Genomic DNA, 17,956 nt, shown 5'->3' with positions numbered 1-17,956 from the left:
AAATAAAAAAATGTAAATTTAATCAAATAGTCTTGATGAAAAAAATATAGAGTTGATAAAAATAGTTATAATATAGTTAAATTTTTAAATATCAATTTAAAAAGAATTGAGCATTCACGATGGCGACTGAAGTATTTGTGGAATCATCCCATTGTTATCGTCAGCATTTTATCAACATTGGGCACACCCTCGAGAATATCCATGTCGATATTTTAATTACACGTCACTTGTCGAACCTTCCAGAATTTATTAGAGATGCCGCGATACGATACGATACGATAATTGGCGGATTATCGTATCGTGTCGCGAAAGATAATTGTCGTTATCGTATCGTGTCGTCTAAAAATTCGACAAAAAATCAGATTATCGTGTCGTCTTATTATCGTATCGTCATAGGCGTTGTCGTATCGTATCGTGCGTTATATTTACATTTATCGACGATGATTTTTTCGAGTATAAGTTACAGTGAAATTTTCAAATATTTTTGACATACAAAAACATTATAAAAACAGGAAGAATCATCTTAAGGACAATAAGTAAATGACATGAATGATCTGAGTAAAAATTATCATGCCAAAAGCCTATTATGTAAATTCATGGTTTAAAAGCTCATTGGCAAATGATATTGATTGAAAAACTTGAAAACAATTAAAAATCATATTATAGTTGATGCAAATAACGTTTTATATAATTTATATAAATTATTATATCAAAATTCATATTATTATAATTTATTATTATTTAATATTTTTTTAGATTAATATTTGAATTTTATTTGTTGCAGTAATCTATTTTAATTTAATTTAAAATTTTGTAAAATTTAAAATAAATACGAAAATTTAAATTTAATCAAATAGTATATTTTTTCCGATATTATAGCGATAATACGATAATTTTATATAGTTATCGTCAGTCAAATATCGTAGATTCAGGTCACGACGACGATAAGATGTCCCAGCATTATCGTATCGTTGTCGTCATTATCGTATCGTCTTGTCGCGATATTATCGATTATCGCAGCATCTCTAGAATTTATTGATTTTTTTTTTTATTATTATCAATTTTATTATTTTTTTCAATGTAAATTAAACTTGATATTAATAATTATTAAAGGTTTCAATGAAAAAAAAATATAACACTCATATAATTAATTTTAAAAGAAAAGAAAAGAAAAAAAACTTTTTATTTTTTTTTTTCTTGCATTTATTATTACAGTGATGTTTTGTGTTGATATATTACATTGTGTGTCTTTTTCGATGATACATTTTTTTTACTTAATAGAATTGCTTAATTTAACCTAGTGTTCATTATATCACCAATAAAGAAAAAAAAAAAAAAGGTCAACTTTCTACATTGGATTTTTTAATTTTAATTTTTTAAATTTTATTTATTATTTATTTGTCTTTTTTTTTTTTTTTTAAATTTTTTCTCTTATTATGTTTAAAGAGAATCAATTGATTTTTTTAAATTTTTTTATTTTTGCTTCTATTTATTAATTTAATTTAAACATTTGTTAAAATTTTCTTTTCAACTATCAAAATTTTGTCATTTCATTTATTTATGATACAAAAATTTGTGGTCCATTTTAGAAACACACAATTGCAGAAAACTGGTCGCAAATGTTACGCTGTTAAATATATGCGATATGGCACAGTGTTTAGTTGTAATTACCGAGAATAATACTCGAAATTACATTACGAATACAATCGTGGTTAGTTTAAATTAAACCACCAACTTTGTTATTTTATTTTTTTTGTTAATTTACAATTTTTTAATTATTATTTTTACTCACAATATACATTTAAAATTCTATAATAATAATAATTCATTCATAATTTATCATTGTCAATTATTGAGTTTATATTTTATTATAATATAAAAATTTCACTGTTAAAATAAGCCTCACATACGTAAATAAAAAAAAATATTCAAATCCAATGTCAAGTATTTTTCATTCAACTAATTTTATATCATTAAATTATTACATCTATTTTTTTATTTTCCACAAATATACACAAATGTATAAATCAATAAATTTCACTCACTTTTAAATACAATATGTTGATAATAATTTTTTCCTATTTTTTCACAGTCTTTTTTAATAATAATAATAATAATTTTTATATTTTTTTCGTCTTGTGCAATTTTTCACAAACAAATTGTATTGTTTAAATTTTATTTTTTATTATTTCAATGTTTTTTTGGTCCCATTGAGGACTCTTGGAGACCAGCACCTATATATATGCAACATATTTTATTTTTAAATATCTATACATATATATACATTACATACGTTTGCAATTACATATATATATGTATGATGTTTTGGAGGGCAAAGTGATTTTCATAGTATGACGTTGATTTGTCGTTGGTTCTGTCAGAATTGTTAGACATTAGCAATAGCACTTGCTGTGTCACCTGCAGAACCATTACTCTGTCGCTATACATTTAATGGTGTATTACCAATATTATTAACAAAACCTTGTTGATGTGGTGTATCTTGATTGTTATTGGCACGTGTTGCATTACCACCACCACCACCATCACCACCAGATTGTATACTAAAATGTCTATATGATATGTATTCTGGTGGTATTGGTTGTTGATCACGTTTTACAGTCTCTCTCTGTTTTTTAACTTTTAAATAGCCAAGAACGGAGATTAATATTATAAAGACAATAAAACCCATACAACAACCAACAATAAGACCAAATCTACGTGTTAATATACTACTATTTGTTGTACCACTGACATCACTCATTGATGAACCATCACTATTTATAACAATTGCTGCTGGTAATTCAGATGTTTTTATTTTAACACAACGACTTGTTTGTGAATCAATCATATCTGGTATTTTTTTAATATCAATAAAATCATCATTTGTTGTTATATTAAATTTTTTTATTATATTTTTATCACTTATTGTATTTAACCAATTACCAAGACCTAATATACATATTATATAATATGTATTTGATGATAATTTTGTTAGTTTAACTGAATGTATTTTTGGATCAACAATTCTTCCACGTATCTATATAATTACAAAAAAAATAAAAACATAAATAATAATATTTATTTATTTAATTAATATTTATTTTTATGAAAAATTATTACCTCATCAACATTGTCAAGTGGATGATAAGCAACTTGATAACCATGAAGACCAGTATGATTACGACTTTGCCATGATACAAGTAATGAAAATGGTTGAATATCTTGTATAATAATTTTGAGTACAAGTGGAGCTGAACAAAATGCATGTGGATCAAGATCAAGAAATACAAGTCCACGTAATTCTGGAGGTTGTTGACATCTAAGAAGTCCGTCCTCAGCATCATTAACACCCATACCATTACTACCAGTTCCACGATTACGTCCAATACCACCACCACCTCTTACGAGTTTTTGGTGGTCCCGTAGCCATTCCCACAGCTCTTGAGACTCGCAACCACAGTGAAGTGGATTCTCTGTTAACAGGATCATTCAAAATTACTTGTTGTTATATTAAGATAGACTAGAGAAAACAAGAGAGGTATTCTTAATATATATATATATATAGAGGAACATTATTTGTCGTCCAAACAACTCCACCATGTGCAATGACATTATCTTCAAAACCAACTCAATTTCTCTCTCTCTCTCTCTCTAATCCTTTACTACAACCACAATTTATATATATACATACACACATATTTGAAAATTAACTTGGGAGAGAAAACTTACCTTCAGTACGTAGACTTCGTATCTGTGTCTCAAGAGGACGAAATGCATTCAATGGTAAATTTTGAAGATAATTTCTACTGATGTCTAATATTCGCAATTTCTTTAGTAGTCTGAATGCATCTTGTGATATTGAGGATATCCAATTATCATATAAATGAAGCTCAACTAAATTACCAAGATGTTGAAATGTACCTTTACTTAATGTACCAATATTATTATGTGAAAAATCAAGTATTTGTAAATTTTTTAAATCCATTGGAAAATCTTCAAGTATTTTAATACGATTATTAGTCATATTTAATAATTTTAAATGGACAAGACCTTTTAATATATTACTTGATATAACATCAATATTATTAAAACTCATATCTAGAGTTAATAAATTTGGTAATTTACGAAATGCATTTATTAATATTCTTGATATATGATTATTACTTAAAAATAAATGTAACAATGATGGAAATGGTTCAAAATCTTGATTTGTTATTATTGTTAAATTTGTAAAACATATATGAATTTCTTGTAGTGATTGATAATTACCATCAATACTATATTCACTTATTCTTTGTAATGGATTTAGTGTCATATTTAACCATCCAAGATTTGGTATATTTTGTGATGTTATTGCAATACCTGGTATTTGATGTAGCTTATTACCAGCTAATTCAACTTTACGTAATTGTCCAGAGTGTATAAAAAAATTATATGGTAATATTGTTAAATGATTATGACTAAGATCAATTGATATGAGCTTTGAAAAATTTGATGATTCAAAACCAGTCAATGATTTTATATAATTATTATGTAAATCAAATTCACGTAAATTAATTAAACCATTTAATCTTGATGCATCAAAATGTTCAATAATATTATTTGCTATTGATAAATATTCAATTGTCGTTGTATTTGTAAATATATCATATGGTATGTCTTTAAATTTATTACCATCAAGTTTAATATCACGTATTATATCAAGACCAATTAGCAATGTACTTGGTAATAATTTAATATTATTATTATTTAAATATAATTTAGCAAGATTTTTATTTTTATTAAATAAATCATATGGTATATCATGTATATTTGATGATTCAATTGATAATTGTTGTAATGATGGTAAACCATCAAGTGATTCACTATTTATTTGACTAAAATTATTATATGATATTTTTAATATTCTTAAACCAGGTATATCAATACGATCAAGTGATACTGCTGTTAAATAATTATATTCTAAATTTAATTCATAAAGATTATTTAAACCTCTAAATGCACCTGGTTCAATAATACTAACTGTACAATTACGTAAATTTAATGTTCTTATTGGTAAACCTTCTTGAAATATTGTATTATGAAGTATATTTAAATGATTATTTGCTAAATCAAGTATACGTAATTTTTTTAATGCTGTTAATGCATATGGATCAATATGTCTTAAGCCATTATCTTGTAAATAAAGTTCTTCAAGTTCATGTAATTCAGAAAATGTTTTAATAGTAACATGACTTAAATGATTTATACTTAATTCAAGATATTTAAGTGATTGCATTGGATGAAATGCACTATCTTCAATACGTGATATTGAATTATTTGTTAAATAAAGACGTTCAACAAGTAATAAATCACGAAATAATGGTGCTTGTAAACGTGTTAATCTATTATGTCCAAGCCACATTATTTTAACTGATGTTTGTCCACGTAATGAATCATTATGTAATACACCAAGACCATTATTATCAAGTTGTATTGATACAAGTGAACTACCACCACCACCACCACCAGAAATACTGCCAATACTACCAATACTACCAATACTACCAACTTCACTTAAAGCAGCATTATTTGCTAAACCATTATTATTGTTATTATTATTATTAATATTATCACCATTTAATTCACTATTTGATACTTGAAAAACATCACCAAGTACTGCCAATAAATTACCCTGTAAATTTATATGCTGTAAATTATGTAATGATCTTAATGCACCAGTTTCCATATCAGTTATTGCATTATTTTGTAAATGTAATTCAAGTAATGATGGTAATGGCTGAAATACACCACGTCTAACTTCAGTTATTTGATTATCTTCTAATTTTAATTCACGTAATTGTTTAGCTTTAACAAATGTACCAACTTCAAGTTCACGTATATTATTACCATCCAGTGATAATGTTGATAAATTTTCACAATGTTCTAAAAAATCACGTGGTATTTTATCAATATAATTTTCACTTAAATGTAATTGTAATAATTTTCCAAGACTATATAAACCACGTGAATCAATATGTCTTATTGCATTTTGTTGTAAATATATTATTGATAAACTTGTACAGCCAATAAATGCATCAGTTGGTATTTCAAGTATATTATTATCAGTTAATATTAATTCTTTTAAATCTGGTAATTTAGTAAATACACCTTTAATATAATGTATATGATTATGACTTAAATCAATTGATATTAATTTTTGATTGGCACGAAATGTTGATATATCTAAAAATACAATTTTATTATGACTTAAATCAATTATTTCAAGATCAATTAATGATATAAATGCATCTTTATCAACATATTCAACAGTATTATAATATAATGATAATGTATGTAAACCATGACAACAACGAAAACAATTTAATGGTATTTTATCAAAATTATTACTACTTAAATCAAGTAAATTTAATGTATCAAGACGTGAATATCCATCTTCTGGTAATTGTGATATTTCATTCCATGCTAATCGTAGTGTTGTTAAATGATTTAGCCTACGTAATGCTGTCATTGGAAACATACGTATTTTATTTTCACTTAAATCAATGTCTTTTAATTTATCTTCTAATCCAGCAAATGTATATTCTGATATTTTATTTATTTGATTACTTTTTAAATTAAGCTTTATCAATGATGATAAACCATAAAAACTATGACTTGATAATTCATAAATATGATTTGATTCAAGATCAAGTGTATTTAAACGTCTTAATGTTGATAATGATTTTTGTGGTATATGTTGTAAACGACCAGATACTAAACCCAGTGATTCAATACTATCACTTAATTTATCTAATGCATCTTCATTTATTTCACGTATACCAGAATGTGATATTTGTAAATGTCTTATTTGTGTACCAATTGGAAATACATTTGAGCGTAGCTCTTCAACACGACGATCCAATTCATATATACTTAATGACTGAACAATGGCATCTGAAATATCAATCAAACCAATTTATTTTTTTTTTCATTTAATAATATTTTTTATTCAGACAATATGTATAAATTAATTTTTGTACAATAATCTTTCATCATAATGACTCATCAATAATATTAATAGAAAAAAAATCAATATAATATTTTTTTATTTTATTTTTAAACTGACCTTCTCCACCAGCAACATTCAAAACACCAGTTAGTGCAATTTTAAGTGAATCCTCAGTTGCACCAGCACATTCCAAAAATAAACCATCAGCAAAATTATAACATGGACAACCAGATATTGTTTCAGGTGGTGGACACATGGTACATTGAGCTTTTTGACTTGTCATCCATGCAGCAATAAAAACTGAATATATTATGCAAAAACCATTTGTACGTTGTTTTGGACGATTCCATGTCAAATTAGAATCGTGCCACTTTCTTTTGGTTCGTGGCCAAGTTGTCCGAATCATCGTACTTTAAGTCTCCACATATGTGGCATCCTTACCATTATGTATATTTATCCAAATAATCTGTAACATTTAAAATTTTAAAACATTACATTAAATTATTATTATTATAAAGGTAAATCCTTGATATAAATTTGGGCTGCACATACAAAGACAATTATTTTCACACACATATTGTGGTTTCACATGAAAATTCACTATGTATATGGTTCAGTTGTAAATACCCAAAGAGGCCTATAGAAACAGTATTTGCACATCAGTTGTTGAATATACTCAAAATCCTCAGTTTGTACTATTAGTCTATACCGAGTTGGAGATTAACATCCATATACGTATTAACTACCAAGGGCTTTAATCTCAATAGACATTCTTTTGCAGTTGTTTTCAACTGAGTGCCATTGCAAAACCTGAAAATCCAACTGAAATCGTGACTTATCTGTTAATGGAACAAAGCTTGAATTTTTTTTTTTTGAACTTTTTTTATGGATTTACTTTTTTGATTTGCGTGTGTGTATGTGAGTGTATATATATTTTTTTTTTATTTCAAAAAATGTTATAACTTTTATGAGATTTTCGATTATTCTTTATTCTTTTTAATGGATTTATAGTATTTAAAATTTTTTAATAAATATTTTATATGCTCACATTGATTAAAGATAAAATTAAAGGCTTTTTTTGTGGCTTGGAAAAAATTGTTCTACTCTGTTTAAATTCAAAAGAAATCGAAGAAACTATTTTTACTATAGAGTGTACAAAATTTCTACAATATCAGCAAGTTGTTTTAACCTAATGCATATATACACAGCCACACAAATCGACATTCAATTTCCTCAATTTCTGTCATTTTATAGTACAGTGAACGAGGATTAAATTGTTGTGGTCTTTCGTGGTGTTGTGTATCCTCTGTAACCGCTAATGAAGTGTACTACTTGTGGCAAATTTACAAAAAAAAAATAAAATAAAAAAAAATGTTTATAAGAGACACGGAGGCACTCTACATAATGTCCTGAATTTTCCTACAAAAAACCCTCAAAGAGGACGGGATATATATATATTTTTTTTCTTCTCTTATATGGCAATGACTAAGCAATAGAGTTTTACTATCAACATCATGAGGTTTTACATTATATGTATAGTTTCTCAGTTGCCATCCTGCTGCTTTCCTCGTCTGCTTAAATAAGGTCGAAGGATGGTAATGAGAATGCAAATGGTACACGCCAACCTGAGCTTTGTACGTGAGTTCTATATATGGATATAGAACAAAAGTTGTATTCGGGCATTGGTTCACTTTACCCTCATACTGCGACACTGAAGCCTGCGGTGAATTGCAAGCCTCTCACCAACAGCCCAAGCTTTTCGTCTCTCTTACTCTTTATTTTATTTTTATTATTCTTAATTTGACCCTTTTTTTTTATATTCTAATATATATATATTTTTAATTTCCTTTCGTTCTACTTTTTCAAGTTTTTTCATTTTTTACTATTTTTTGTTGCCTTCGTAAACTTAAATGGCTATGCAGTTGCTAAACTTTCAAACTGTATATACATATATCATAAATATTCAAGCCTTTGAGCATATTCTACAGTCGTATATGTGCGCATGTGTCTATACAGACTTTTATTGTATTTATTTTGTTATTTTTTTTTAGCCTGCACTCGAGTGTATTGACACAGTCAGAAGTCTGTAGAAAAATTCAAATTTTTACGATTCAAATGGTTTGTTATTATTATTATTATTATTCAATTTTTTTTTTGTTTTCGTCATGTGTATGCTTACTAACACGCAAAGCAATTCAACACGCGAGCCTCAAAACTATATTCACAAAAACACAAATTTTATGTCACCGAGTTTTATTATTGTTATTATTACTTTTTTTTTTTGCGCTTGTCGATTTGAATAATATTATTGTACATATATATTTATGGGTTAAACACAAGATTTCATATGCTATTTTTCTTTTTAAAATAGAAAAAAAAAAACAATGAAAAATAATATATATAGAATAAAAAAAATAGAAAGAAATGAATAAAGTTTAGATTAAAAAAAAATATATATAAAAGTGATTTGGTTTTATTACGTTGCCTGCAAGTAAATTGTCAATTACATTAAAAATATTTTATTATAAATATTTTTAATGTTGTAGAGTGTGGTGGTTAATTAATTAGGGAATAAACAGTAAAAGGTATCAGCCTGACGAACATGTGAATGACATGTAGAGAATGAGTTACATTGACATGACGAAATCGAGGCGGATGTACAAAGAGCGAGTAACCGGAAGTGCCTTTCGTGCAAATGCAGGATTTCTCTACATTCTATATACATATACTAATTCACTGACAAAAATTTTCTATCTTTTATTTTCTCTCGCTTGGTTTCTCGTTCATGTCGATGTTAACAGCATTTGTGGACTATATCTGTGTAATAAATTTTAGGCAAAACCAACGGTGATATTTCTCTCGAGAGCGAGTGAAATAGTTTGAAACGAGGATAGATAGAACAGTCCCTGTCGGCTTACACATTTTTTTTTTTTTTTTTTTGAAAAACCAACCACTACCACCATCACCACCACCAACATCCAAACTCATTTTCTAAAAAGCTACTGTACCCCATTTAACCTGAAAGTACATTACGCGACACTAGCACCATTCGATGCAGAACATTTTTTTATTTTTTTTATCTCACATACAATCACACCAATTGCCAAACTTTTTTTTTTTTTTTTAAAAAAAATTTTTTTATTCTTTTTTTGTTTTTTTTATTCATCATCCTGAAATTATTTTTATTCTTCAATCGTATTTTACATAGTACAGTAAATCCAATAATCTCCGGCTGTTTGTACTTTATAGACTATATATATATATAAGTTTCTTTGTGTACAAGTTTCTTGAAAATGTATATAGACACTTGAGAAAGTTTCTAATCTTTCTAGCCCGTTTCGCTTACACTTTATTTTCTTCTTCATTTTTCTTCAGTGTACTTATTTTCTTATATAATATCATATACAATCGTCTCTATCTTTCATAAATTTTCTCAACCAAAATTTTGCTACTCTATCTCACGACAAGTTTTCATTTTATTCTTGCTTTTTTTGTCTTATGTATATTTAAACATAAAAATTTTCCAGAGACAAAGTATATAGAATTGTAAATTTTGTCGTTGCGTTTGAAAATGAATAGGCATGGAGGTAAGAAGATTGCGATACTGATAACGATATCATCTTGAAGAAGTTGACTTGAAAAAAAAAAAAAAAGAAATAGACCAATAAGAATAATGAAGATGAAAAAAAAAAAGTAAAAAATAAAATAAAGGGTGAAAGAAAAGTGTGAGATAGTAAAAATATATGTATATATATATATAAAAGTAAGGTAAGAGAAAAATAAAAAAACAAAAAATATTAAAATGAATAAGTGGTGAGTCTGATAGCTCGTTGGTTGGCCTCGAAATGGTGCATATAAGCTCTTGGTTGTGTCGTCGAGGTTGATTGTACTTTTACCATAAAAGTAGCCTGCAAAAAGTATAGTAGGGTGCTTTCAGTGGTTATCGGAATTTTAAATCACTGTAGAAATAAATTTTAGCCAAAATTATGGGTAATATATAGTCCACACAGTATTATTATTATTATTATTATTATTATTTTATTTAAAATATATTTTAATAATTATATTAAATTATTTTGGTCTTGGTATCGATTGAAATAGGCTGTATTTTAATGCAATATATGTGCTTTAATTTAAGAGAAGAAAAATCATTGCTGCAGAGGGAAGTTGAAAGTTATCTAGATTGAAAAGTCGTTTTTCTGATCGTCAGTTAGTATTTATTTGATTTTTTATTATTATTTTTTATTTTTTTTTTTGGCCCCGGGTAAACATGGCGCATAACATTTTCAAGTTTATCGTGTACCAACGGTGAAAGAATTATGGAAAAATAAGCAATCTTCAAGTCGATTTGGCAGGGCGTTCTACATTTTCAGTTACCCCTTAGAATGTTTTCAACACCACCCCTGCAGGCGATGAATCTTGATATCACATCTTCCTTGCACACATTCCCCTGTGGTTTCTCTCGGTCTGTAGGAGCAGTGATAAATAATCTCATCTCTCGTCTCGTTCAAAGAAAAAGAAAGTAAGAAAATAAAAAAAACATGAATTCGACCAAGAAAACTACAGAGAATTTATATCAAGGTAAAAAGTAAAATAAAATTGTGTAGCAATCATGGTTGAAATGGACATTTTATTTAAATCAAAAAAAAAAAAAAAAAAAAAATCTTTCGACAAGCTAATTTAGTTTTTTTTTAATTTTTTTTTTGCTTCTGTCATTAAATTATTTTTTTATTTTAATCCCTTTGAATTTAAATTGTTAGCTCTTTCTTTATACTTTGCTCAACAACTTTGTTGAATGTCTTCGTGTTTTTTTTTTTTTTTATTTTTTATTCTTTTCTCCTTGTTTTATGAATTTTCTTTTTTTTTTATTTTCTTCCAATTTACCCGAAATAAGTGACAGAGTAGAAGAAGCTTTTCATAAAAATCTTTACTGTTCAAAACATTTTCAATGAGAAAAAGACTGACATTGCATTAAGATTAGAGTTCACTGAGCTTGAAAATTTTACAATCATTTTGTATTCAACTTGTACTCGTTACTGAAAAAAATCCTTTTATCATAAACGATTATACAATCGATTGAAATATTTGAAAATATGTTTTTTTTTTCTCTAAAAAAAAACAAAGAAATACAATTGATCTACTGTTGTTTCTTTTTATTTTTTCTTATAATTTTTTTTTTGTTTTAACTTTCAACTAATTATATAAAAATAATTAAAATAAATTATCAATTATTTTTAATAACTCATTTAATAAACATTTCTATAATAACACTTCATTTTCTGGAATAAAAAAAAAAGGTATATTCAACTACCAAGAAGTGAGTCGTGAAATAAATTGAAAATTAATTTTAAAATTGAATATTTTATTATATAAACTGCACAATATGAGCAGCAACAATGTCTAAATATAATTAAGAATTTCTTCGTTATGACATTTTATATACTTGTTGAAAAGTAAGAAGCATTTTGTTGAAGCTAAAGTGAAAATAATATAAAGTTACAGTAAGTTGAATGATGAATAAAAAAGAAAAGAAAAAAAAAATTTATGAAGAAGCTTGTTGAAAGGAATATTGTAAAGTGTTTGATAATAGCAGCTGATCTTGAGTGTAACCATGCGTTGACTTTGTACATGACATTATTACTATCGAAACAAACGAACTACCTCATCCTTTTTTTCTGACTCAGACAAGAGCAACACGAGCATGATTTATAAGCTATCTGTGAGTATGATTTATATGCCAAGTAGTAAATGGGAATGTGAAAAATAATAATAATAATAATATAAAATATAAAAATGAGTATTAAAAAATATGTTGTCAGAGCATAACGACCCTGGAGAAATTTCTACACGTTGATATTAAAAAAAAAAAAATAATAAAAATATAAGTGAGAACGACTAATAGTGTAGGAAATAATTTATTGATTGATCTTTGGCATTTAAGACAACATGTTTTTAATTTGTTTTTTTTAATTCTTTTATTCCTCCACATATTTTTTTATATACATGTATTTTTTAATTATTTATTCTCGTTGTATTTTTTAGCGTTTTAGAAAAATAATAAAAATTCACTGCATCTTTAAAAGTACGAAGTAAATGATAAAATAAAATTGTAAAAAAAAAAAATACATCTACAAATTTATCCACTCAAATGCTCTTCCAGTACAAACACACATTAAATCCCTGACAGGAAAGTGTCTATATATATATTTTCTTTTTATCCAATGCTGAGTGGCAATGGTCGTAAGCTTGAGGGAACGCAATTTACAGAATTGATTGATCAGACCATAGAAATCCAAGTTAAATTGAAATGAGAAGTGATTGAATTTTCCAGTATTGGACGTCGTGGAGCATTCAAAGAGAGATGAAAGGTCATTGCGTCATGGAGCAATAAAAATAAGAATAAAAAATAAACAAATAAAATAAAATTGTATAAAAAGAAACAAGTTGTATATAAAAAAAAAATTTTTTAAAATACCATAGATGTGTATAGAGTTTGCAACTATTTGTATTTACCTTTGGGGCGTTGAGAGCGACACTCTGCTAAGACTTTTTTCAAATAATAAAAAAAATATAGTGTTGGCGGATGAAGAGTACTTTAAAATGAATGGTATTCGTAGAAAATTTTGAAGAAGAAGATTGAGAAAACAACATTCAGAAATATTTATTGGTCGTCTTTTATTTGTTATCAGTGTGCAATGAAGGAAATTAAGAAAATAAAATAAAATACTTGAAAATAGTTGAAGTAAAAAAAATTGTTTTTAACTTTATTAAATTAATATACACTTCAATAAATATTGAAAGTATATTATTATAAAAGTCATGCATAATATTTATATTTTATTGATTATGATAAAATGTAATCTAAAATGCAAAAAGTTACATTTAATTTGTTTATAAATTTAATAGAGTTTAAATTCAGTATCGAAATAAAAAATATTAAATTCTATCATGCAATGTCACCAACATTTTTAACAGTGTATATATTTTATATTTGTATGAGACCTGTAAGTGATTTTCAAACCCGTAAGTATTTTCTGAGACCTCTGAGAGCTTTTCAAAAGCTGTAAATGCTTTTCGAGACTTTATAAAAACCAAACTTTAAGTCAAACTTAAATTATTTGTCTATAGTTTTCTATTTTCTCGATATATATATGTGTGTTTATAAAATAAATAATCTTTGAAATTTTATATATATTTTATTGAAGATACTGAATGAAAATTTGATCATCAAAATGGTAAGACAGTTTTAAAATTTTGTAGTGTGTAAATTGACTTTTGAAAGATACTTAAACTACCTACGTGAAAATAATTTATAGCTCATTTTATATTCGTATTTCTCCACAACTTCACTATGGTTGTAAAACAATGAGGCTTCATGAAATAAATTTACTGTATATGTATGTTTTACAACCTTTTGGATTTCATCACTCAACAAACTTCCAATTTGATTTTTTTCTCGAATATATCAACTTTATTTTTTCATTCATTATACAATTTAAAAAATTTTTTAATTTTATTATTTTTAATATTCACTATAAGCTGTTTTATTTATTTTATTATAATTTTAAATTCTCATAAATGAATATCATGAATTTTTGTGTGTAATTTTAATCTTTATCAAAATTGAAAAATCTCAATTTTATTTTTTATCACTTTACTGATATATATGAATTTTTTATAAAGCTATGAATTTATTTTTTTTTTTCTATTATTATTTTTTTCTTTTTTGGAAAAAAAAAAACATTTCTAAAGATATTGACGAGAGACATCGGTTTCCGGATTTTTCGATTAAACTTTGAACGCTTGCATTTGAGAAAGGAGTTGACAGATCTTTAATTCGTTTGCATAGTTGGAAAGTCGAAGAAATTTCCTATCAACTTGAGCAAAATACATATACATCAGCCATAAATTAAATTGAGGTAAAGTTTTTTTCATACAATAGAGATTGTATCCTTTTTATTTTGTGTAAAACTTTCCATACAGTCAATGGTTTTTTTTAAATTATTTTTCAATTATATAATATAACTTGTGCGTATAAATGTTCATTTTGTGTAATTTAAATATAATTTGTTCCAATGCTAAGTAATAAAAAAAATATACAGCATGCATAAAATTTTATTTTGGCCGAATGATGACATGCACTTTAATGAGACACTTAAAAAATCGTTAATATTTATTAAAAATAAAAAAAATACTTGAAAAAACCATTTTAAATAATTATTTTAAATACATTATTTGTTTTTTTTTCTTTTTTTTTTAATTTTATGATCAATAAAGTTTCAGAAATTTTATTATATTATTTTAATTAATTTTTAACAATTCTTCAAGAATCATTGTATTTTTATTTTTATAAAAATTAATTAAGACAATTTTTGATTATCATTTTTTAATTTTATTTATAAATTAAGAAAATAGAAATAAATAATTCTTATAAATAAATAAATAAATAAATAATTTTATCTCGTTGATATTTTTGTCTTTTTAATTTTTTACTTCAGTTAATTCCAGTATATCCTCTAAAGTTATCTACTTTTTTTTTTATTGTCAGGATCATTTCTACATGTAAAATTGTAACTACTTAGAAAACTATTTAGCAAGTATTTAACATCAAATGTCTACAATATATGCATAATTGTTTTTAAGAATAATGAAATTACTCTCTGCATATACATCAGACAATCTTGTAATATTTCAGCTTCTTAATTTTTGTATTATTGAAGAGATAAGACGCAAAGAAGGATCGCAGATTTGAATTAATAAAATGATAATTTAAAATTAAAAAAAAATAAATGTGGTATATCGTTAATCAGAAGTTTTGTTAGAATTTATTATGACAAAATGAGATGAGAGAGAAAAAAAGGGAATAAAAGGATAGAAATTAAACATACTTTGCTTTCTCACTTTTCCTGTCTTCATCTCTTTACCTTCAGTTTGCATTTTAATGAAACTAACCAATGTGAATAGGTGTCTTACCTTCCATCTTCAAGAATAATTTATGGAATTATCTTAAAAGCCAGGAGTAATGCCATACGGATTTCTATGTATACATATATACTTAATTCTTATATACTGAGTTAATAACAAATGTTAAATTAAAAAAAATATATATAAAATAAATACAAGAAAAGATAAATAAAATATTTTAAAGATATACATGATAAAACGAGTATGAGTATATTGACAAGTGATATCTTTATTACCCAACATAATATTTACTCCAAGAAGTATCGATAAGATTTTTTTTTTTTTCCTTTTTTTTTATTAAACATATTTTTTAAGTTCAGAACACGTAAAAGCCTCAAGTACTTACTCTCCGAATCCAACGAGGTCAGATAAAAATTTTCCTACATATAAAAAAAAAAATATATATATAAATTTTTTTTCTCCATTTTTTTTTTTCTTTTTTTTATGTCAAATGGAATTTTTCCGTTGAACCAACATGAGCTGGAAAATCTTATCCCCCTTCAAAATGATGAAAAAATAAAATAAAAAAATATATACGAGATGGCAAAAAGAGTGTCACGAAAGAAAAAAGATATAAAAAAAAAAAAATGTTGGGTAAGAGTTAAATGGCTAACTCCAGGAATTACTTAAAATCCAAGTCGTTAGACTGCCAGTAAAATAAAATATGGATGACGAGTAACCACACCAAGTGTAGTGGTAGAAATGCGTGCGTAGACTACGCGTTTCATAGTGGTTTACCACGTTTCACAGCCAACCTAGCGAGCCCATTTTAATTATAACCATCCGTCGACTAACTACAAGCTTCTCTCACTCTTTATTTTTAACCCTTATACACTACCCTCTTCAACACAAACAAAAATATGTATGTTTCTACAAGAGCTGTATACAAGAGCTGTATATACACTCCTACTCAAGTTTTTCTCTTCCTCATTCTAATATATTTTTTTAAATATATACACACTCTTTCTGCTTAAAGCGTCGCACGCCATTGAATACAAAATTGTGCTTTCTAATTATTTTAACGATATTAAGGGCGAGCCAGTACTATTTATTATACTTTTTATTTTTTTTTAAACATAATGTATATATATTTTATATATTCATCAAAGAAATTAATATTTTGGCCACTCAACGAGGCTGTTTATTTTTTTTATTTTCATACCTTTATATTTTTATTATTTTTTTTTTCAATTAATATATATTTATTTTTGTTTTACAGCTTTAGGATTTAAATTGCAGCCAAGTTTTATCAACAAAGTGAATTATAACGAGCAACTCTACCAAATGGAAATCTTCTTTATTTATTTTTTTTTCTTTTTTATTAAAATATATAACATTGTTTAGAGTTATTTTTTGTTTTTTTTTTTATGTGTAAGGTGCTTATTAATTTTATCAAAAGAAAATATCAGGTTCCTGACTGATAAAATACATGTATAATTTCAATGTATCATCTTGATGACTTTCAACGTCGACAAGTATCTGGTGTAATATCCGTCTTTTCAACGTTTCCTTGTAAATATAGTTAAGGATCCTTTTGGCAAAAAAGCAAATGCCACTACTAAACACGTACTTTTAATGAGTTTCATCATCGCCACAAAATCGTTCATAAAAAATAGTCTTTATTTTTATTTTTTATCTTCATTAGATTTACTTCAAACACAACTTTCAATGGGCATTTTTTTTTCTATTAAAATGTCATACTTGCTATTTAATTAATATAAAAAAATAAAAAAAAAAATTGATTAAAAAGTTATTTCAAGTTTTTTTTATAAATTATATTTTAAATTATATATTTATATATTTTTCATAGCTCTTATAAATATTATAAAAAGATAATGAATTATTCTTAGTTGTGATTTTTGTGTTGTACAAGTTTTGACATAAAATAAAGAAAAAAAAAAAAGTTACTAAAATGAGGTAGTTAAAAAATATAAATGAACAAATGAAATGTTAAATGAAAAAACATATACCGAGATATGAGAGAGGAAACAGGCGATTTCA

General features: G+C 25.7%; 1 protein-coding gene across 1 annotated transcript in view; it reads right to left on the bottom strand.

Annotated features, from left to right (window-relative positions):
- Positions 1 to 1,147: 1,147 nt before the first annotated feature.
- The window catches only part of LOC122858929 (chaoptin-like), a 57,257-nt gene continuing 40,448 nt past the window's right edge, over positions 1,148 to 17,956 (bottom strand). Inside the window, exons 2-5 of the mRNA XM_044162168.1 lie at positions 7,109 to 7,457; positions 3,730 to 6,936; positions 3,121 to 3,473; positions 1,148 to 3,037 (exon numbers count right to left, since the gene is read on the bottom strand). Of these exons, the coding sequence (XP_044018103.1) occupies positions 2,441 to 3,037; positions 3,121 to 3,473; positions 3,730 to 6,936; positions 7,109 to 7,397 (4,446 nt within the window). The 5' untranslated portion in view covers positions 7,398 to 7,457 and the 3' untranslated portion in view covers positions 1,148 to 2,440. The remainder of the gene's footprint in view (positions 3,038 to 3,120; positions 3,474 to 3,729; positions 6,937 to 7,108; positions 7,458 to 17,956) is intronic.

Source organism: Aphidius gifuensis, linkage group LG6 (genome assembly GCF_014905175.1).
Source record: "Aphidius gifuensis isolate YNYX2018 linkage group LG6, ASM1490517v1, whole genome shotgun sequence".
Taxonomy (NCBI): Eukaryota; Metazoa; Arthropoda; class Insecta; order Hymenoptera; family Braconidae; genus Aphidius; species Aphidius gifuensis.
This window is presented reverse-complemented; position numbering and strand designations above follow the sequence as displayed.